The sequence below is a fragment of the Chinchilla lanigera genome, unplaced genomic scaffold (assembly GCF_000276665.1).
Source record: "Chinchilla lanigera isolate Chin_1 unplaced genomic scaffold, ChiLan1.0 scaffold00054, whole genome shotgun sequence".
Classification (NCBI taxonomy): domain Eukaryota; kingdom Metazoa; phylum Chordata; class Mammalia; order Rodentia; family Chinchillidae; genus Chinchilla; species Chinchilla lanigera.
The window spans coordinates 7,693,259-7,716,261 of record NW_004955455.1 but is presented as its reverse complement, the minus strand read 5'-3'; the positions used below and the strand labels follow the sequence as shown (position 1 = coordinate 7,716,261).

Genomic DNA, 23,003 nt, shown 5'->3' with positions numbered 1-23,003 from the left:
CCCAGGCCTCCTCCAGAGGAGGCAGGAGGAGAATGACTGAGTGCTTCCCAGCTCTGGAGCGCCAGAGCTCTCTGCCCGTACCAGACCAGGTACGGCTGGAGGCAACGAGGGCACGCATCAGCACCAGGCCGTGCTGTGTTGGGCTGCCCAGGGAAGGGGAGAAGGCACGCTTCCTTCCTCAGAAACAACAGAAACGAAGAAGCAAGTTGAACAGGACAAATCCTTTGCCCTCCCAAGAGTTACCATCACAGGCCCCTCTTCCCTCAAAACCCCAGAATTGGCGCAAACCGTGGACAAGCAGCCCCTATACCGGGTAAGCAGAAGGACATGAGGAGCCGCTGTCTGAGACATCTGGGGGAGAGGTCCCCCACCCTTCCCCGCCCACCTGGGAAGTGAGTCCCACTTGCCGGCCCACCTTGCCCCTGTACACCAGGTTTCGGATGTGGTCCCACAGGGCAGTGCCTCGAGCACACAGGCGCTTTTCGGCAGAGGCCACTCGGCTCCGGCCTGCCTGGCTGCGGCAGAAGTACCGAAGGAGGCCCTGCATCACAGCGGGGGCAGACAACGACTCTCGCATCCTCGGTCCTGCTGCTTCCAGTACTGTGGGGCTGGACAGGAGCACACTGGCGTGCTCTCAGATCCTGGGGCCTTTTGACCAGGCTTCCAGGGAAGCACCGCCCTCCAGTCTGGCTGGCCAAGGTCAAAGTTTCCCATCACCCCTGCATTCCACTTTTTTGTTTGTGAATGGGAAAAACACGCCTCCCCCCAATTGGAGCCTGCTGGTTACGGGAATTCCAGTGTGTCTCAGTCGTTCTTCTCAAGTGGCTGGTTTCCTGTGGTCCAAATCTGGAGATACTGAGTAACGTGTGAGGCCTGGTCAGTCCACTGTGGGCTGTGAGTACCCTGGAAAATGCCCCTGGGCCCTTAAACCCCTCAGCCAGTGACCCATGCTCCCTAAATTGGTCCTTCTTCCCCTAGCAAGCTGGCTGAATGATGTGAGAGCCCTATTCAGGAGTCCAGCACTATCTGCTCCTGCGTACTGACATCTAGCACCCACCCACACCTGGCCCCTATCTCCTGCTTGGGGTGTGGCCTCTAGGCATCTAGCCCCAAAGAACATGATGTACTTAGCAGAGCAGAAACTGCACAAAGAAGAACTCAATGATCAGTCCCTGGTCTTGGTACAGACTAAGCCCAAGTAGCCCTCAAGGGCGGCACATTCTCTCATAGTTATTTAAAGTACCAGAGAAACAAGCAAGAGGCTTGGATTTATTTTTTGTTTTTTTATGGAGCTGAGGATTGAACCCAGGGACTTGCACAAGCTAAGCAAGTGCTTTACCACTGAGCTACATCCTCAGCCCTTTAATGCATGATTGTAAGCTTGGCTATTTAGGAGGCTGAGGCAAGAGGATTGAAGTTCAACGCCAAGAACTTATAGCAACTTAACAAGACTGTCTCAAAAAAAAAAATCAAGTGTCAGGGGAGAGGCAAGGGGGAAAGGGGAGACAGGAGAAGAGAGCAGGGGGTGGGTGAGGAGACGGGGAGGGAAGACAGGGTGAGAGGAGGGAGTGGGAAGGAGGGAAAGGAAGCGAACGTGAGGGGATGGGATGTGGAGAGGGACAGGGAGGGGAGGCAGTGAGAAGGAGGGAGAGAGAGGCTGACTAACCCCTCCCTAGGATGTAGAAAAACTAGAGTTTGGGTTGGGAGAGCTAGGAACTGCTCGTTAAGGGAAAATGAAATGCCAGATGCTACTGAGAGTGCCCTTGGAGTTGCAGTGTCCATGAAGAATGTGTCCACTGCGGTACGGGGTACCGGGGTGCTCACACCAAGTGACAGGACAGCCTGGGCCAGCGCTCATCTCCCAAAGGGGCTGGGCAAGGTGGGGGCCTTGGAAGAACAAATGTGATCAGTGGCCCTAGTGGACAGTTGCCGAGAGGCTTGTGTAGAAAACAGCCAGCACGTCCATCCCAGGGAAGGGATGAAGGGTTGGGGAAGGTCTACATCCAGCTAGGGGTACGTGCTGAGCACAGCCCCAGGCATCCCTCATAATGGCTTTGCTGAGGACCAAGCACTGTCCTGCTTCCTCTGCAGTCAATAAGGACAGATGAGCCACCAGTGATGGATGACCACAGGGCATGATCTCACCCACCCCTGCCCTGGGGGAGGCCATGACTCAACTGCCCAAAGAAGGAAATGCTCTGTCCCTCCTCACTTGCCTCCTGGTAAACAACATCCTCCACATCCACCATCATCCCAGGCCCAGAAGGTGCAGCAGGGCCTCCCTAGGTGCTCCTCTCTGAACTCTACATACTGTATCTGCACTGTAACCTACTCCCTGGGGGCTTTGTGGAGAGCGCCAGATACGCTCTGCGCTCCTGGAGAGAAGTCTGGCCTCCCACTGTGAGGTTCCAGACCTACTCCTACCACCATGATCTGGTCTCTTGAGCTACAGCAGTTTTATCTATCTGATCACAACCAGTCTCCAGCGTCACTTACAAGGGTAAAGGAGCTCAGTAGGGGAGGATGAGCAAAGCCCTGTGCTCAAAAAAACACACAGCTATAATAAAAAAGATGGACTGTGAACTAGTGTTAAGAGAGGATATAGAGAAAATGGGAACGCTCATGCACAGTCCACTGAAGAGGAAAATGCTGCAGCTACTCTGGAAAAAGCGGAATAATTCTCCCAAAGTCAACTGGTTGTGAGATCTAACAATTCCACCAACTGTCTGCCCAAGAAGGGACACAGTCATCTATGCCAAGGCTTACACCAAGCCTATGTTCACAGCATGAACCACAACAGCCCCAAACTGGAAACAAACCAAGTGTCTGTCAACCAGTGAATGGAGAAACTAAAATGTGGGACACACACATGGCTGAATATTTGGTTATTACTGATAATACTACCATGTGGGAGACCCTGAGAAACGTCACTCTATGTGAAGGAAACCAGTTAAAAAAGTACCAACTCCACATGAGCAATGTAAACATTATGTACTGCAAACACATACTTAAAAAAAAAAAAAACGGGTCACCTCTGGTATGATTCCATTCACACAAAATGTGCCGAATGGGCTCATCTCTAGAAACAAGAGCAGATCAACCTGAAGTCCTTGAAATCTGAGTCATGAAAGACGCATAAAAGGTCAGGAGAAATGGAACCAATGGGAAAAATGAGAGAAGATAAAATTCAAGGACTTGATATAAAGTTACTCCCTGGGGAGAAGAAATGGGGTGCGAGATTTTAATAGGCTGGAACATTAATGAATGAATGGTACAGAAGGAAAAGACCATGCGAAGAAATTCCCAACAGATGTGTGGCTCCGAGTGTCTTGGTATTTGCTGACTGGTGATACTGGTCCTGGCCCAGAATGCCCTGGGGCACCCAACAGCACCCTGAGGTCCATCCCTGCCCTGGCTGCGCTGCGTTGAGCCACAGACTGGCCTCTTTGGGCCAACTCCTCTGGTTACACTACGCCATGTGCTACTGCTGGTCTCAGTGCTTGGAAAATCCTTCCCTGAAGACAGTGTCCCCTCTTCTGGGAAGGCTTCTCTGTGCCCTGACCCTGCACTGCAATTACGTGTCATTTGAGCCATGAGTGGTCCCTGTGCCACAGCCTACCCTGGCCCTTGGCACATCCACAGTTTCTTTCCAAGCCTTCGGATCCTGAAGCCTGGGGCAGACATTGTCTTGTTTCGGGGATCCCTGGGGCCTGGCACACAGGAAGCCCTCAATCCCAAGGGTGGCCCCGCAGACTCCTGGTGTCTTGATGGTGGATTAGAATAGCACTGTTTGCTCAGACAGCTGGAGGTGGACCCTGGCCTGGGCCCCCTGCACCAGCCCAAATTTGAGAGCTTGGAAAGTTGTTAACCAACTCTTCCTGAATAGTCAGCACTGTGCTGGTGGTGTGTCCTAGCTATACCCAATATCCCTCGGTCTTTCTAGCTCATGGCTCTAACAAGCCAGCTCATCTGTCCTAGTTTCTTCAAAGGAATGAACCCTCCACCCTCCTCTTGTGGAGACTCTGTCTTGCAAGAAGGGATGTGCGGACCGGACAGCCCACCGAGGACTGTCGTTTGAAAAAGTGGGGAAGAAACCCGAGTTGGGCCTGAGCTTAGCCAGAATGTCCCTTGCACATGACATGCCCAAGTGCCTATCAGTATCACGTAGGGGAGGTCAAAACAGATGGAGCCAGGACCGCAGCCCTGGAAGATTCTGATGCGCCCTGCCCACAACACAGGTATGTGAGCAGCTTCACTGGAGACTCAGTCTCCATCCTGACCCGTCCCTCTCGGCCTGTCCTCCTGGCTAGGTCTGGACTTCTTCCCGTCTTCCCTTGGACACTCTAAGCTGATGGCCTTGTCTCAGAGGAAGTCTTTCCACTCAACTTCTGAGTCAAAGGTGTCTACAGAGGTTGCCGGGAGACAGGAGAGTGCAGGCCACACTATCCGCACTGACTCCCAGCAGCAGGATGTGCACAGCTGAGCGCCCCTCCCACGTGGCACGGCACAGAAGGCGCCTGATGTCACTGGAAAGCCTGGCTCAGGGAGGCTGAGCCGGAGAGTCCTGGACGCCTCTCCCAGGTAGGCCCCATATAGAAAACACTGTAGCGTCTGCGGGGGTGAAAGAAGCCAGACCAGGATCATCAACATCACCACCCCTCCCCCAACTTCCTTCCTCTCGGGATCACACAAACAAGCCCCGCCGCCAGGAGCTTGTCGCCAGGAGGCAGCCCAGCTACCGCCTATGCAGCATGAGTCATAAAGGCCCTTCACGCAGGGCTCTGATTCCTTCCCGTTTAATGAGGGTCCGGGGGCCAGGTTTCCCAGTGACCAGAGGGCTGGCGCCAGATCTGGCCTTCTCCACTACCTCCTCACTAACAATGACAATGACTAATAAGAATAATAAATAGCAGCTACACTGACTTCGAGTCACTGAGCCCTCAAGGCACTATGGTCCCCCACCCCAATTCAGAGGTAAGGAAGCAAGTCTGGGGGCGGGTAATGACGCACATGAAAGGTGAGGCTGGGGAAATCAACAGTCTTGTCTTTTTATTTTTTGCAATAATGGGGACTGATCCCAGGGCTTTCACAGTGATCTACATTCCCAGCCCTCCCCTCCCCACTTTTAAATTTTGAGACAGAGTCTGAAGTTGCTCGGGAGGGATTCAAACCTTCGATCTACTTGCCTTGGCTTCCCAAGTGCCAGGGTTACAGGCATGTGGTATGGTACCTGGCAGATTCTTATCTTTTTTTTTTTTGAGACAGGATCTCATTATGCAGTCCAGGCTGGCCTTGAGCTCACTGTGTAGCCCAGGCTGGCCTCAAACTCGCAACAATCTTCCTGCCTCAGCCTCCCGAGTGCTGGGATTACAGGCGTGCGCCACCATGCCCGGCTCTAATTGGACTGAGTAATGTACTTTTTTCAACTGTCAGTCCTTTTCTTTTTCTTTTTCTTCTTTTTTTCTTTCTGGGCATCGAACTCAGGACCTTGTGCTTGCCAGACAGGCACTGTGCCACTGAGCTACATCCTCAGCCACTCAGTCCTTTTCTGCCGAGTGGTTCTGCCCTTGTTCTTCATATAAATTCTCAATTTCCCCTGCTGAACCCAATCTCTTACGACTTGCCCTACTCCTACGACTGTCCCAGTGGTCCTGGGTAAGGTCCGCATTTGAGTTTAACATGGGTGGATTTTTTTCATAGTGCCCACAACCCCTCTGCTGCAGTCACACTCTGGATCCTAGTGAGGTCTGACGGGCACTGACAGGAAAGAATAGCAAGGAGGGGCTCTTTCAGAATTGTTCTCGGAGGGACTAACTCAGCCTCCAACGGTCCTTAATATCTGCTCACCCCTGAGCATCCCCCTGGTGGTGTCTGATCACACAGCCAGCCCTCAGGAAGAATCCTGTTAGGTCAGTGTAGCCAGAACGTCCCTTATGCCTGACATCACTTTCAACCTACCGACCCCAACCTGGCTCCTTGGCTTTAAATGTCTACATGCCCATGCTATACTGCGATTTGAACCTAGTTTTACACAAAGGTCTACCTTGCTCTGTTTATTTTATTCTTTTCTCTCTCTCTAGGTGGGCCTTGAATTTACTATGCCAGTGATGGAGCTGAATGCCTGAACTGGAACCCCAAACCAGCTTATTTCTGGCAAAGTGCTAAGACTGCAATTAAGCCTGAATACTAAGGTCTTACTCTAAAAAAATTCACCAGGCAGGCGGCACACGCCTGTAATCCCAGCACTCAGGAGGCTGAGGCAGGAGGATCATTGCGAGTACGAGGTCAGCCTGGGCTACAAAGTGAGTTCAAGGTCAGCTTGAACTGCATAGTGAGACCCTGTCTCAAAGACAATAAAATTAAATAAAAATTCATACATTAACATTTTTTGTCTTAAAAGCAAAATACAACATGCGTGCCATAGATTTACCACCACTGCACTACACAGTCCAGGCTGGGCGGAAACTTGCGATCTCCTACCTCAGCCCCCTGAATGCATGCACCACCCCTCTTGGTTCTTTTCCTGCCCTATCTCAACAGTCCTGCCCTGAATAAGCCCTGTTTCAGGCATGTACCACCAGGCCCAGGTCAGCAATTTTTTTCTCCTTTTTCCTAAACTGGGATGCTCAGAGTGTCTGAGAAGAAAGCATATGTGGCGTGCATATTTTGTTTATGTACAGTGGCATTATGGCAAGGGTTTCAAAAGTGGGCTTGGTGTGCTAAAGGAAGAAGATGAGCATTAATGCTGTTCTCCTTCTCACTGAGACCCCCAGTTACCGGTGACAGTACTCATAGGCCCTCAATCAAACTCGGTCACTTCCATGGCTCCTGAACTTGAGGGCTGAATGAATGAAGTCAATGACTGATGGAATCAGAACCTCCTTTTGCCTTGTTTGATGAGCCAATAAAAAGAGCCAGGCACCCAGCCTATAGGTATCCTCGGGCTCAGCTGTAATGAGGTATAAGATTTGGGCTAGATTTGGTCCCAGGGCTTGACATGTGGGTGCTGAATGCCCTGGATTGGGAGGATGGCAAAACACAGAGAGAAGAAAGGAAAGAAGATCAGTGAAAGTGCAGCAGCTGTGCACTCTGCTCTGTCCACTTCTCTGTTAACTCAAAGACTCTAAGCAAGTTAGGAAGCATCTGCAGTGCCAAAAGACCTTTCTCAAAGATATGCTGTAAGAACCAAATGAGAACACACGTGCTACGGTTCAGATGTGGTCTGACCTCCAAGGCTTTGTTGGCAGGATGGCCCTCGGTGTGACAATGCTGAGGTGGGATCTTTAACACGTGCAGGCTGGTAGCAGGTCCTCAGGTCACCGGGGGAGCTAGCTTTGGAAGAGACTGAGTGCTCACTGGACTCTTGGGTTTTTGTTTTCTTTTGAGACAGGGTCTTGCCATGTAGTTCACGCTGCCCTCAAACTCACTACAGAGCCCAGTTTGGTCTCAATCTCGCAGTGATCCTCCTGCCTCAGCTTCCCAAGTGCTGGGATCACAGGTATGTGCCACCATACCTGACAGACTCCTGGGTTTTAAGATCAAGCCTGATCTCAACTTGCTCTCTGGCTTCCTGTTTGGAGATGTGATCTCTGTTTCCCACGTGAACTCTTACCATGACCCAACACAGCCAAGAGGAACCTCCCCAGAGCTGAACCGATGGGACATAAACCTCCTCCTCTTTGTAAGCGGCCTGTCTTAGTCTTTCATTATGGTAGCAAAATGGCCACCACTCAAACTGTCACTTGGCAGATGTGGTAACACTTTGGTTCTCAAAGGAGCGCAGTACCAGAATGCTCAGGGAATAGCAATATAGGAAAACTGCCTTGGGTTCCAAGCAGGGTGGTGCGGCCCATCTGTGTGGCTGACTCCCATCATGAGACTGTATATGAAGGCCAAGGGGGGACTGAAACCTACATGGTGGGGCAGACAGAAGGATCAGAGGACACTTGCTCTTAGCCCTGGTCTCAGGTACAGTACAGGGAGTCCCAAAAGGCTCTGAGTGCCTCAGTTACCTACTATACCTCCATGGTGAAAATCGGCGTGCATCTTCTGAGATCCTGGCCAGCCAGAGGGTGGGGATGGGGTGCAGAGCCTCAGCAAGGGTTATTCATCTCAACCAGGAGAACGCGGGCTTCACTGTAAGGCTATGTATTACTCAGGGAAGAGTCACTGTCCCCTTTCATCATTCCTGTCATTCAATGTTTACTGCAGACGATTTCTATTTCCTGCCCTTGGGAAGGGAAATGGGGCTTCACAGTAAGCCCTGTGCTCCCAAAGGCATCTAGAATGCCAAACCCTCTCCCCTTTAGGCAAAGGTCCAGAACGTGGGAAGTAACACCCGAGACTGGACCCACCTGCGGGGCAGCGTGGTGCCGAACTGGCTGAGGTAAGCCTGATAAGATGTACTACAAGGAAGGCTTTCTCCCAGTCACCCTTGCAAAGCTGTAGGGCAGAGCCAGGGTCAGGCAGTTGGTGCCAGCTCCTGTCATCCAGGAAGTGAGAAATACGGTAGTAGTTTCCAAGGGCTGAATACAGTGGACCGAAGCTCTGTGTGGTTCTCCCTGAGGACCTGGGACCCTCCGCTGGTCCTGTATAGACACATTCTCCTGGCCCACTCGGGGGCTTCTATACTGACTCTCGGGGACTTGTACTGGCCCTGCTGCGGGATGCAGCCGGAAACTGGGTTCAGACCCCAGGGAATGGAATTCAAGTGGGCAGACTCCGGGACTCATACAGACATGGCCCTGTAACTAGCAATTTAAACCCGTGGTACCACCTAATCTTATTCTGCCAGTGTGCTTTCCCAAGGCCATGGAGGAGCTGAGAAATTTAACAGAAACTCCTTTGGGGTCATAAAGGGATATAAAAGATATGCAGACAGATGAAAGAGCAGGAAAGGACCCAAGAAGGAGCCAGCCCAAGCCTCCCACGGCTGGCATTTCAGCTCTCCACCTGCCCACCCACCTCAGGAACCAGGCCATCTCACTGTCCCCAAACCCCACATAGGAAAAAGATCATGGGGCATCCCGAGGGGGAAGAGGGAGCGGAAGCCTCACCTGGACCTGGCCTTTCCCCACGAGCCTGTCCGTGCTCTCGCCATCTTCCTTGGCAATCTTCATTTTGTTGTAACACTTTTCATAGCACAATATCCGCAAGGTCTGGGAGCCTTCCAGCTCAATCTCAAACTCCTATGGGCCAAAAAAGAAGAAAAGTTGTGCATGGACAAGCAGGTTCAAGTGTGTGGCGGTCAGTACTATGGGCAGAGGAGGCCTCTGAACCATGGCCTGCCAACAAAGTGCCTTCCTGCCCCAGAGAGGCCTTGCCTTGAGACACTCTTCACGCAGTCTTCACATCCTAAGGAGCACTCCCTGTGTGTCACTGCCACTATGGTGTGGCCCAGCATACATGCTCATCCAGCTCTGCATCTCTCTCAAACCTAATTCAAACTCTCTACACCAGAATCTCCCAGGCTGGTTCCTACACCACTACACCAGAATCTCAGGGGTGCTTGTTCAAAACGCAGATATTCAGGGATGGTAGGCACCAGCTTTTCAGGGATGGCAGGTACCAGGTATGATAACACATGTCTATACTCCCAGCTACTTAGGAGACTAATGCAGGAGAATGGGTGAAAATATTATATATACGTGGGTTCATTTCAGGACAGTGAAATTATTCTGTATGATACTATTATGGTACATATGTATTATTATACATTTGTCAAAATCCATAGATTATATGATACTAAGAGGGAATCCTATTATCATCTATGGATGTGTCGATACTGGTTTACCAATGATAATATATGTCTCATTCTGGTGGACATTTCAACAGTTGGGGTGGGGTAGGAGGTTTGTGGGAATGCTTTTTTTTTGTTTTGCTGTGAACCTAAAATTGCTCCAAAGAAATAAAATATAGGTTGGGGGTTGCCGTGGCTTTTATCTAGATGTCCTCCCAAAGCCTTATATAGTGATAGGTGGGGGGCTTCAAAGGGGGCTGGATTAGGGTGTGAGAATGTGGGTAAGGGTGTGATGACAGGGTTAAGGGCGCCGCACTCTGGGTGTGGGTAGCATCAATCGATACGCTTGCAGCCCAGATGGAACAGAAAGGGACAGAAAGAAGGCAGCTGCTGCTTTGCTGTTTGCTGCTTCACTACTTGGCTGCTTGTTGCCTTCTGCCTGCCCTGCCATACCCTGGGCTGTTTCTCCCCTGAAATGCCCCTCTGCCGTGCCACTCTATGAGCTTTCTTCCTTTTACTTTGGGTGTCAGGTATTTTGTCTCAACAATGAGAAAGGGACTACAGCTTAACGACAGCATGTGCTTTGCATGCACAACTCCGTCTTTCCATCCCTGGCTTCATAAAATAAAATTAAATATACAAGAAATTTTTTTTTTTTTTTTAACTGATGCATGGAAGTTGACACGATATAGAAGGATGTGGAATGCTCCCCTGGGTTTTTAAGTTGTCTGCTGTGGGTACGTGGAGTTAACCTGTTTCACCATCACCCATACAATACTTTCTGTGAACTCGATTTCATACCCACTCCTCTGCAGGCATGGGCTCTAGGCAGGGAAACCGAGGAGGGTGAGAAGGCTGAACCAGGAGTGTACAACCCCCCCATCTGATCTGCAGGGATACCAGGTGACTTGCCACTTGGAACCCTCCATGCCTTCTTGCTTCTGGAGCTTTGGTTGCTGTCCTGCACCTGAACCTTTTCAGTCTCCTAGAACCCCTTCCTTGATGCTTCTCCAGGGTGCACCCCCCACCCTTGCTTTCTACAAGACATTCTATGATGGCTCCCAAGAGGCTCTGAGAGACCTCCCACTCTACCACAGCTGCCACTTGGCCCTTTTGGCAGGGGCACCCAGAGCTACAGTGAATAGGTAACCACATGGACTTCTGCGCCCTTGTTCCAGTCAGGCAACAAGCCTAATAAACACAGAGTAGTGGCCGCTGAGCCAGCAGGCCTCGCTTCTGCTCCCGCCACTTGGCCTGCTAGCCACTTGACAGGGTTAAGCCAAACTGCCCAGCGGCTCAAATATTTCTCCTGTGCAGGGTAGGGCACAGGAGGCAGCTCTCTTGGGCCTGGGGCTCCACCTGGAAATGGTACCTCATGGATCTGGGGACTTCATAGATACGGGCCTCTCTGCAATGATGCCCTGATTACCAAAGGCTCAAGGCCAAATACAGCAGCCCTCCAAGGTCACGGAAGGGAGAGCAATAGACTATACAAACTCAATACCTTGAGACTGCAAACAGGACCTTTTCAGACCAGCAAGGCCCAGGGAGCTGGGTATGTGGCCCCCAACCCAGCCGCCATGGGTCGAGCCCCAGGTTTCTGGAAACCAAGCACCATAGAAGGCTCATTCCAGCTTCTGAGGAAAAGCGCTATGGAAACCTAGTAAGTAAATACTAGGCAGTAACAAAGGCTGGACAAAAAGCCCTTTGAAGTGTGCTTTCCAAACACTTCCCTGGCAAAATAGGCTGTTTCTTTGTGATGGGAGGTGGGTGGTTAAGATTCTCAGGAATTTGGAGATTAAAATCTCTTGGCCACGTCAATCCCCCCTTCCCCCCCGCCTGCCCCAGGAGATTCCAGGAACACCAGCTGCATGGGTTTCATGGCCTTCAGGGGAAGCTCTTAGGGAACCCCCGGAGGTTTAGACTCTAGTGGAAATTACCGGCTGAAGCCCTTGGTGGAAGCAGACGCCTTACCTCATTCCAGTTGGGCTCAGTTGTGTCCCTGTAGACTCGAGTCTTTGCTTTATTTACAAAATATCCAAAGGAATCCACTTCCAGGGTGCAGTACAGATCTGTGGGCAAGTGACAGGGAGAAGTGAAGGTACTTTTCCAAATCACCTACATTCTCTTTGTAAGAGCAGGTATCACTTTCAAAAAAGTATTAAAAAAAAAAAAGGATGTTCACTTCCTTTATAAAAATAAACTAACAGCTGGCATGAATACCAGCACTTCACGCAGTACCCCTGCTCTGCCCGAGGGACTAGGGAATAGGATGTGGCTGAACGTTCACTTACTTGGTCACCTGATAATGCCTGGCCACAGCTGTGACAGTGACATGAGCCCTGGGTGGAAAGGACCAGAGATGAATGTGCCGTTGCAACCCAGGGCACTGTGACACAGCAAAGCCACGGCACGGGTCGGCGGAGGAGGGAACAGCGCTTATAATGTGAGCACACCTGGACATGAACTGTACCAGGCAGAGTTGGGGACAGGGGCTCCGGGCCAATGTGGGGCACAGGAGGCAGCTTAGTATTGGGAAAGTTGTGGGGTCCATGGGGAGAGGAGGGTGGTAAGATCTAGGGGTGAGACAGAGTGCTCTGTATGCAGGGTCTGGATGGCTCTAAGTGGTATAAACAGGGTGGGGTTTGTGTTTTAGAAAAAGCTGTAGGTGGGCATGTGGGGGAGACCTGCCGGTGGGGACCAGGAAGGAGGCCACTGCCAAGGGCCTGGGTGGAGGTGGCCAGAGATGATGAAGTGCCAGCAGTGGAGAACAGTGTCTAGTGGACAGGGCAAGGAAACAGGACAGTAGCTCAGGGGTTGGATGTGGTACACCACACACGCACCTCACTGGGGCGAGACATAAAATAAGAGCAGCAAGTTTGAGAGCTACATCTGGTTTCCTTGTCCCGTGTAGTATGTGTTCCCTCTATCAGCACCTTGTTCCTTTTTGTCATTTAGATAATGCCATTATCATTAATATTGTCATCCACTACATGGATAAGTCCTGCTTTGTATAAACGTTCACGTGGAAATGTTTTTATTTCTCTAAAATGAATACTTACAAGTGGGGTTGGTGCTGGGCGTGGGGACACACACTTGTAATCCCAGCACTCGGGAGGCTGAGGCAGGAGGATCACTGCAAGTTTAAGGCCATCCTGGGCTACAAAGTGGGTTCAAGGCCAGCCTGAACTGCATAGCGAGACCCTACCTCAAAAAAAAGAGCGGGATTGGTGGGATATGTGATGTGGGAGGTGTTTAACTTCTTAAGGAACTGTTCAATTGGGGTTGGGGGTGTGGTCAGCGACAGAGCACACGCTGATTGCACAAGGCCCTGGGTTTGATCCTCAGGAGTAAACGAAACAAAACAGAACAAAACTGCAATGCTTTCAGGGTGGCTGAACCATGGTGCATCTCTACCTGCAGAGTATGAGGTTCCTCTTCCTGCACACCCTAGCCAACATTTGTCAGTGTTCACCTTGACTAGATCAGGGTCCTCAGGGAACCTCCATGTGGTTTTAACTTGCATTTCCCTAACTCACGGAGATTACATTTCATATGCTTATTAGCTAGTCATAGGTCTTTGGTGAGGTATCTATCCAAATCTTCTGCTGGGGTTTCTGTGTATTCTAGATAACAGTCATTTATTAGCTATGTTTTGTAAATATTTCCTCCCAGTCTATGGCTTGTCTTTCTGTTCACAGTAACTTTCACAGAGCAGAAGTTTTAAATTTTAATGAAGATCAACATATCCATGGTTTATTTCCTGGCTGTGCGGTTTGGTGCTGTAGATAAAAAACCATTGCCGAGGTCAGCAAGACTTTGTCCTATGTCCTTGTCTAGGTGTCTTATGGTTTCCAGTTTAGGACTGAGAGGGCTGGAAGCTGCTTAGAGCTGAACACCCTGAGGGTCAGAAACCGGCTTCATGCCCTGGTAGAGCCAGGCCTGGGGCTCCTGAAGCCCTAGAATGGGGGCCGCCCACGGCTTCGGCTATTGGTGGGAGGAAAAGCCAGCGTCCCCTGGGGCCTGTGTACCTGCAGCTGCCTGGGAACCCTGCCCAGAGCCAGCTCAGAGTCTCCGGATCCCCACACTTCCATTCCTACACCTTTTAATTTATCTTTCATTTCTTGATTCTTTTTTCCCCATTCCTCTACCCTCTCTCCAACCCCTCCTCCCCTCCCCATTTACACAAGCTTTTGTTTCCTTTTTCCTTCTTTTCTCACTTTTTTTTTTACTTTTTCTCCCTCTCCCCCCTCTTGTTCCCCTCCCCATTTGAACACTTTCTTTCTATTTCATGTTTTGGTTCTTATGTACACTTTCAGTTTCTCACACCAATGAAATGACGAGGTATTTTCACGTGTGTCCCGTTTATTTCACCGAAGAGCATGGTCTCCAGCTGCATCCATTTACCTGGAAATGTCTCAGGCTTATTCTTCTGCCCATTTTTAAACCTGGCTGTCTCCCTATTATTTGGCTGTAAGAGTTCTGCATATTCTCTGGACACAAGTTCCTTATCACATGTACTCAACTCTTTCCTCTCATCCTGTGACTGGCGGGGGGCCTCTTGTTTTGCAGCGGGTGTGGAAAGGTCAGAACTGTTTCCACCTCTGCTGTCCTACAGAGGACCTGAGCACTGGCTGGGGCTCCACACCCGGGGGTCAGCACAACTGCTGTGATGTCAGCTTTACTGTCCTGACAGCTTGAGAAGCTGGGAGAGAAAATGGCATTATCTATCCAGCTTGACAGAAAAGCCGATCTCCAGTGCTGATGGGGCCCAGGGCCCACTGCTGACAGCTGCTGGCTTGGAACTTAGGTTCTCAGACACTGGGACTGCCACCAGTTTCCCACCAGGTCTCTATCAAACTTTGGCTCCTGTGATTACAAGATTCACCAGCAGAGGGCAGCTCACTAGCTTGCAGGATCCGAGACAGGCAGGAGAAAGGGCAGAGAGAATTAGGGAAAACGATTCTGCAGTAGGGAGGGCCGCAACTAGCACCAGCACCTCACAGTGGTCAGCAACCACAGGCCTCTGCTAGTCACCTGAACAACTTCCCTGCCCCACGCCCTGTCTTCCTGGGTGCAGACTCCTGCTCAGCACTCCTCCAACCCAGTCCCTTCCTCACCAAACCAATCACTTACTGTAACTCTGCTTAAACCCGGTGGCTGAGTGGACAATGACATTCAGGAACCCGTAGAGCCCAGGAGATTCATCATCTGCACAAAAGACCGAAGAGGTGAGCATATGTCCTCCTGGGAGCAGGAAGACCGAGAAGCTGGTTTCACCTTAAAATCAAATCACCCAGGCACAGGGCAAGGCTGTGCCCTGATCAAAAATGAGCTCCTGGTGGGCTTTGTGTTTGGGACCTTAGGATGTAGCTGGGATCACCACACAGGCAAACCAGTGATCAAGATAAAGAGTATTAAACTTCCAAAGACGGAGAGGGTCACTGAGTGTGACAGGTATGCACATGTATGTGTGCGTGCGCACACGTGTGTGTGCAAAACCCAGCACGATCAAGGAATGTTGGCAGCGAATGCCCAGAGGAGAGGAGCTCGGGGAAGACAGGGAAGTGGGGCCGGATCCGCTGCGCAGAGGGGCTGAGGAGCGCTGTGACGAGGGATGAAACCATCCATCTCCGCAGCTCCCCAGCAGACGCCTGGGGAGAGACCCCTTGAGGAGCTCTGTCACTCCTGGGAGAGACAACAGGCACAACAAGCACACACTCCCTCTGAAGGAAAATCCACTGGCCACGAGGACAGGGCTGATGGAGGGAGAAGGCCTGGCTCTCACTGGCTCCCAGCTCTGCGCCCAGGAGGGGGCCTCACCTTCTTTGTTAATGGTCAGTGGAATGTTGTGGACGGTCTGAAGTTTGACACACGAGTTGGTCAGCATCTGCAGCTCCACGGATGTCAGGGAGAAGCTTTTGAAACCTAAGAGGTTGGAGCAGACGCAGAGACTGGTCAGTCTACCCTGCTCCCTGTGCCCCTCCCGCCTGACCCTCACCGCCCAGCAGGGAGCGGGCTCAGGAGGGCCGCTCAGTGGCTGGGGCTTGGTGGCTCCGAGGTGAAGCAGGTGGAGCAGCACAGCTTCCCCGCCCTCAGGCTCACGGGGGCATCATGCTTACAAACACGCATCCACACCCACCCTAGGCACACCCCCTCCCCAACAGGCAGGACTGAGGAGGAGAGGGCAGCCGGATAGCACATCCCCGGGAGGTCTTCCAGACAGACACCAGTGTGGCTCTGTCCCCCGCTCTGTAACACAGGCCCCTGTCTCTCCACCAGGTGAGGAAAAGGGGCTTTTTTCAGGACACAGCTGGGCAGGGAACAGATGCTGCCAGCTGGATGGTTTCAGGACCCATGACACGGCAGGAATCCCTGAGACGTGAGCCCTGGCAGGACCCCTTGGCCCGCTGGGACACAGCAATATTAAAACAGAAGACTGGCTCAGCATGGCAATGAAGGATGAGCCTGAGGTCACGGGAGCTCGGGACAGGCTGGAGGCAGGCAGAGACCCTGGTCCGGAAGGAGACCGTCTACCCCCATGGAAGGACTGCACCACCAGGATAGAGTGTTTGGCCTGACTTGCCCTACAAGAGGGATGAGTGGGCAGGTGGACAGCTGCAGCCCAAGGAGCTGGGGTGAGGTCTGTCTCCCCAGTCCTGAATACCCCATGTACAGCTTGGCGTTCTGGAGAAGAAACTGCTAATAGAGGGAACTGCCCAGAGAAGGAAAGGGCCATTACAGAGAGCGGTGTCTTGTCCTGAGAGGCCCAGCCAAGTGGACAGGGGCCAGCAATGTGGCTGCCCAGATGGGCTCAGCCAAGGGCCCAGCTGGCACCAGCAATATTGGTGGGGGGCAGAGAAGAACTTGGGTAGGGAGAGAATGTAAAGAGATGGGGGAGACCGAAAGAGGCAGGGTAGTGGCGGGGTGCAAAAAAGGCCAGGGGTGGGTGCTGACAGCGGTGGGCTGTATGTGCAGGACCGGGGACGGGCACACGGGATGAGGGAATGACTAGGGGACTATCACAGGTGAGGTGCCCAGGGCAGGCGGGGAATGACACGGGGTAGGGGTGGGGGAAGACAGGGAGGAGGGTACAAGAGGATGGGGGAGGTCCTCTCTTGACTCATTTTTAAAAAATAAGGTAACATTTCATTTGGATAAAAGCCCCTCCCTGAAAACATCAGCCACAGGAGATATCCGTCGGGCCCCGATGCCCAGAGGCTGAGGCCCCTGGATGCAGCGGTCACTTACACTTCTTCTGCTGCTCACGGATGTTTTCCCTCCACTCAGCTCTCTCATAGTCAGAAGAAATCAGGAATGTGTAACTCTAGGGTGGGTGAAAAGAAGAAGACACCCAGTGCCCAGTTATCTCCACCTTGGCTAAGCCAGCACCTGGCATTCTCAGGGTGCAGAACCTGAGACTTGCACCTCCCCGTTGCCACCTGGCTGAGCTCAGGTGAGCCACTGTGGCCAGGTGTGGACATGGCCAGGCTGTTTCCAACATGCTTTGCCCTTCCTGTGCACTGTACAGGCTCACCTGTAGCCCAGCCCCACCTGAAACACATGGGTCAGAGGACACTGGAACAGGAGCTGTAGCTTAGGGACGTGAGGAATTAGCAGCTGGGGTCTGGGGAGGTGAGGGCTGATGCAGCCCAAACTCCTCCATCCACACCACAAGCCTGTGCTGTGACCCAGAGAACAGGTTCCTGTGAGCTACTGAAGCCTCTCTGCCCAGGTGCTGAGAGAGCAAACCCTTCTGCACATTGACCTATGCACGTGATGCTGTGGAGGGAGAGGCCCAGGCTGCAGACAGTGCCAGGAGAGGTATGCTTCTGGCCCCGGAAGTCTCCAGACAGCATTTCTGTGCCCAGGGATCTGCAAATCTGTAAGGCCATTCACTTACTCTCCCTTGGAAGACCCCCACCATTTCCCAGCTCTGTGAGCTATGGCAACTGCCACTCAGTTTGGGGCTATGGCCCTAAACATCAGACAAAGAAGCACATGAGCCCGTGTGTGCTACACCTAGCCTGATCTCTCTTGCTGCAGGATGTTCTTGTTTTTGCTTTTTGTTTTTCTTCTGGTACTAGGAATCGAACTCATGACTTTGCACTTGCCAGGCAGGTGCTTTGCTGCTGAGCTAAATCCCCAGTCCCTTGCAGGACATTCTTGGGACAAAAAGGGCTGCATCTGCAAAGGGCACACATGAGCCAGCGACAAGGGCTAAGGAGAGCTGAGGGGTAGACACTCACCTTGCCGTTGCGGCTGTGGACCTTGAAGGCCATGCTGGGAGACATGAGCAGAAGCAGCGACTCCTGCTCAGACAGCTTCTTCTTCAGCCTCTCCATGGCCTTGCTGGCCTTGTTTGCCCTCTGTGGGGATAGGACAGAGTCTGCCTTTCCATTCTGAGGCTGGCTCTACTTGCTGCTATGTGACTGGTCCCCACCATCCCTCACCCTGTGCCTGAAGAGGTCGAGAATCCCATCTTTTTGTCCCACACAGCCTAGGTCCTGGGGCCAGCCCATCACAGGTAGCCTTGTGAGGCCCCAAACCTTTTCTCTGGGTCAAGGCCTGGCGCAGGCTGCAGGACATGCTCAATAAACCCTTCTTGAAGGGAATCAGTCTTTTCTTTTTTAGGGTAGAAGGGACAGATCTTTCAAGATGTCCTTGCTTTCCGTTTTTTCAAACGCAATGTCCAGGGGGCTTCTGTAACCTGGGGGACCATTCACCCTCTCCCTGACCAGAGTAAATATTTCACCATCGGGGTGAAATTTTATGGGGGGGTCCCATGGGTGGGAAATTTTATGGGTGGGAAAAGCCTCCCTGTCCTAAAACTATGTGGCCCTTCTTGAAGCCCCACTGCTCTGGAAAGAGGAGGCCGTGTTGCCATTAGTGGCGCCTGGCCCTAGGCCCCCAAAGAAGGGCACAGTGTGGACAATGCTGTGGCAGCAGTCAGCAGGGCTCAACAGCGCCCGAGGACACGAATGGCTCTCCTTCTGCTGGGGACACCACCGCGGAGGCCACAGCAACACCTAAGCAAACACCCTAACACTCCTAGGTATGCGAGGCTCACGGTGCAATGGGCTGGACAGGGGAGGACCCCCGTCTTGCTGAGTCCACCTCAGCCAGGCATCCCTGGACCGAGGTCCAGCCTTCAAGGGCCCCACCTTGTCTGTGCTCAGTGTAAGTCATCGCCCCTGGCCTGGGCCAGCTCTCGAAGTAAGGAACTCATCGTCACTATCCCCATGCCTTCTAAACTTCTCTGGAAAGAACCGGGGGCCTGCAGTGCAGAACAGCTGGAGGGGCTACACTCCTCACCCGGGCCTTGCCCGCTTCCCCAGTCAGGACAGCTCTAAGGGGACAGCTGGCACCTCCCCAGCCCCCTTTCCTGGACTACAATCTCTTCACGGCCTGGGTGCAACTTTTCTCTTGGTGATTCAGCATTTCATCTGTGGAATGAGCCCACACGGCACAGCCCACCGCCCGGCCTTGACGAGTCCACAGCAATCACTCAAGCAGGTGGCTGGAGAGAACCTGGAGGCGTCTCTCATTCACCGCACTAGGCTCCCTGCTATTCCCATCATTCCTTCTAAAAGGACCCTTTAGGCACTGTATGTTAATCTAAAGCAACCCATACCTCAGTCCTGTATGACTGCTAGTTGCCCCATATGCGCTCCTTCTGCCCAATTCGCATTCCTGGGGCTGAGTGCTACCCTCCCAACACACCGTGCCCACCCTGCTCAGGATCTGTAAGTGATCACTTGTGAGCTCATTTTCTATGCACTGAATTTGCACTTTCCATGAGAAGAGCTAGGGGCTACCCCAGGCCAGGTTTCCCCTGGGATACTAAAGAAAACCCATGGTCAGCTTCTCAGTACTCGTACACTGGACACAGGTTAAATAACAGGCCCAAGGGCATCTGCCATATAAACACGTTCTCCAGCAGGATTTCCTGGTCACAGGTCTGACGACTAGGACCAGGCACCAGGCCTCGATCTAGACCTGGCATCTGCCAGGTAAACGAAGCATCCCATGAAAGGCACACCGAATGCCCAGGGCCAGAAGCCCTCTACTTCCTATCATGGCTAGATTGCTAGAGGCTCTCAGGTGGGAATCCCAGGTTAGTAGGGGTGCTTAAAACAACCATGGTATGACCAGATGTCCAACATTCCAACTCTGAGAGCTCATGGGGTCCCCAGCAGGTCTGAGGTCAGATGCCCAGCGAGAGAAAGCCCACTGCTCAACGTCTGAGGGGATGTTGCCACTCAAGCCACACAGACCCTTGGTCCTCACTACCCCAGCCAGCCACACCTTCTCTCTCTGGATGTCACTCTTGATCTGGGAGATCTTGATCTTCAGGGCATCTAGCTCCTCATCCGGCACCAGGGGGATGTTGGGTGCTGCCTCTGACTCGTCTACCATCTGGAAGCTGAGGTCCGTGAGCGGAATGTACCATTTGCAGTCGTACTGCTGGGTTTTGCTGGGTGAGAGAAGGGGAATGTTAGCACAGTGACCACCTTCGTCACTATCATTGTTTCTAAGGACTGGGAAACCCTAGGGCTGGGCTGTGCAGTTGCCCAACTGAACCGCTGGGTCATACTGCATGTGAAAGGCTGGGATGAAGCTGTGAACAGACACCGGCGGCCACACACTCAGTGAATCCCCAACCGGCTCTCCACACATGGCGCCAGGCCCCAGGACATCTGAGAAGTCCTGATCTCTCTCATCCGGGGCTGCTCCTCCTGTCAGGGGCTCATGAAGAAGCACAGCAAGGCTGCTCAATGACAGGACAGGACTGAAGTCCGGAGCTGCAGCGTTGGAGGGACTGTAGCTCTACCTGATACAATCTTTTCATCTGACAGATGCAGAATGGAGGCTGTCTTCTGAGTTGACTGATTAAGTCCACCCAGCACAAAACAGCAGAATGCAGAGAAGTGCCCGCTTGTAGTCCCTCCCGGTGTGACCTTTTGCTCCATTCCAACCTTGTATGACCCGGGATAATCTGATGCCAATGGGGTAGGGCACTGACTCTGCAGGCTTATGAGAGTAACTCCAAAGCCATCACTTGGCTCAAGGGAGGGCTGGCCATGCCCTCCCCCATTAGCCTGTACCAGCCCCTGCAAACCCAACCTTACACTCACTCTTTGCAGATGACTTTCCTCCAACCACACATGAAGTCCCAGTCAGGTATACCCCATAAACCCAAGTCACACCTTGTCCCATGATCTTTCCAGGCTGTTGGTGACAACCTTGACCTTGATCCTGACATCATGGCCAGGTGCAAACAGAATGTAAAGAGAAGGGCCTGGCCACAGTGTTACTTATGTTCCCCAGAGAGATCCTCCCCTCCTCGAGCACTGGGCTGGGGTCACTGCCTGGATGCGACAGGAGCCCCACTGTCACTCACCCTCCACTCTGCTTCTTGAGCTTGGTGCAGAGGAGCAGGTCCGTAAACAGGAAGACGTGGCGCAGCTTGCGGGCCCCCTCTACCAGCTCCACCATGAAGCTGTCCTTCAGCAGCTGCCGGTGCTGTGGGCATGGTGGGGGAAGGGCTTGAGTCAGGGCCAGCCTGGGTGGGATGGGCGGGATGTGCTGGGCCCACTCACTCTAGCAGGAGCAAGGTGACCTTCTGGAGATGTTCTCCCCCTGGGGAGAGTTTACTCCCTATACCTCCTCTCAGGCCCACTTTTGGGATGTCCCCTCCATCTCATTGGCCTGCTAAAAGATGAGGCTTATGCACATCTGTCTTTGTTTAACAAACATTTCTGAGTCCCTTCTGGGTGCTGTGGAAGAGGGTCAGAGGATAGGGGGTAGTGACAAACACTCACCTGGAGGTCAGGAAGGGGCACTGCAGTGTCCTGCAGTGAGGATAAATGACAGGGAAAGCTTTAAACAGGGCAGCTAGAAGCAGGCATGACAGTGTACACATGTAATCTCAGCACTCTGGGGACGTGAGGGAGTAGGATCACAAGTTTGAGCGCAGCCTGGACAACTTAGCAACTTAGTAGATCGTGTTTCAAAAAAAAAGGGCTGGAGATGTAACTCAATGGGAAGGCCCAGTATACAAGAAAAAAGGCAGGACTGTGTGTGCGTGTTCTTTGTCTCTGTCTCTCTCTCTGTCTCACAGAGATGGTGGCTTGAAACCAGTGTTCGCAAGAAGTCAGCCAGGTGAAGAAGGGGATATTCCTATCAAGAGACCATTATAAGCACAGGCTCATAGCAGGGAGAGATCAGCATTTTGGGTATAACTGGGGTGGCATGTCAGTGGGAAGGTGACCAGCCAAAGAACTCTCTAACATGAGGCAATATGAGAGGCTATGAGAAGGGGCCAGGGGGGGTTCCGAGGGCTGCAGGAAGCTGAGACCTCACATTTCAGTTCTCCTGACCAGACAGGAAAGGCAGGGTCCTGAGTAGGGGTCACACCTGCCTGGATACCTGTGGCCTGACAGCTGAGTCAACAAGGAGTAGAGGAGCGGGGACAGGACAGGCAACAGAGTGGGAAACTCAGAGCAAGCAGGAAACCGGAGACATGGGCTCCCAGCAGGCTTGAGCCTGTCTCTACCTTGGTACTTCACCTGAAAGCCAAGGGACAGTCCTGCTGGCCCACACAGATCAAGGGGTTGCCGGGCAGGTAAATGGAGGTAAGTTGTGAATTCATACAAGCTGGGTATTTGCCATGTGAGGCGGATGCCATATGCTTTCCCCAGTGCACGTATCGTATGCTGCGTACGAACACTGCCTAAATTACCTGGTTTGACCTACACAGTATGCTGTGGCCAAGTCTTTATGCTCATTTCACAGACAAGGAAACTGAGCTTTGGCGCAGTTCGCTATCTATTCCAGACAACACAGTGAGCGGCAGGGGCACTCAATGGTCTCTGCTCTCAGATGCCCAAGAGCCCGGGAGGCTTTCAGTGAGGGCAACCCCTGCCCCACGCTGGGATGGCCTGGAAGAGCTTGAAGGTCAGGACACGTAACAAAGAGCACGAAAACCCAATGTCTCCCCAGTAGGTGGCACACTCCCCATCTGGAGAAGCAGGGAGGCCTCATACTCTCACTGCCCAGTGCACTGGGGACTGTATGATGCCTGGTTCCACTGCCTGCAGCCTCCTGAACTTCCTGACTCTGTAGGAGCTGAAGGCAGCAGAGCCCCCAGGAGCAGGTGCAGCTTGAGCAGGCACACCACAGGCATGGAGGCCGCACAGCACCATCCCAGGCAGCTCAGCTCATCGTGGCCAGCTGGCTGCTAGAACCGAATAGTTGATGC

General features: G+C 52.5%; 1 protein-coding gene across 1 annotated transcript in view; it reads right to left on the bottom strand.

The window, feature by feature from the left end:
* The window catches only part of Bcr (breakpoint cluster region), a gene marked incomplete at its 5' end in the record, with an annotated part of 128,593 nt that overhangs the window by 11,125 nt on the left and 94,465 nt on the right, over positions 1-23,003 (bottom strand). The window contains 8 exon segments of the mRNA XM_005396371.2: positions 9,057-9,188; positions 11,714-11,811; positions 14,876-14,950; positions 15,563-15,667; positions 16,991-17,066; positions 17,989-18,108; positions 20,048-20,216; positions 21,144-21,265. Of these exon segments, the coding sequence (XP_005396428.1) occupies positions 9,057-9,188; positions 11,714-11,811; positions 14,876-14,950; positions 15,563-15,667; positions 16,991-17,066; positions 17,989-18,108; positions 20,048-20,216; positions 21,144-21,265 (897 nt within the window).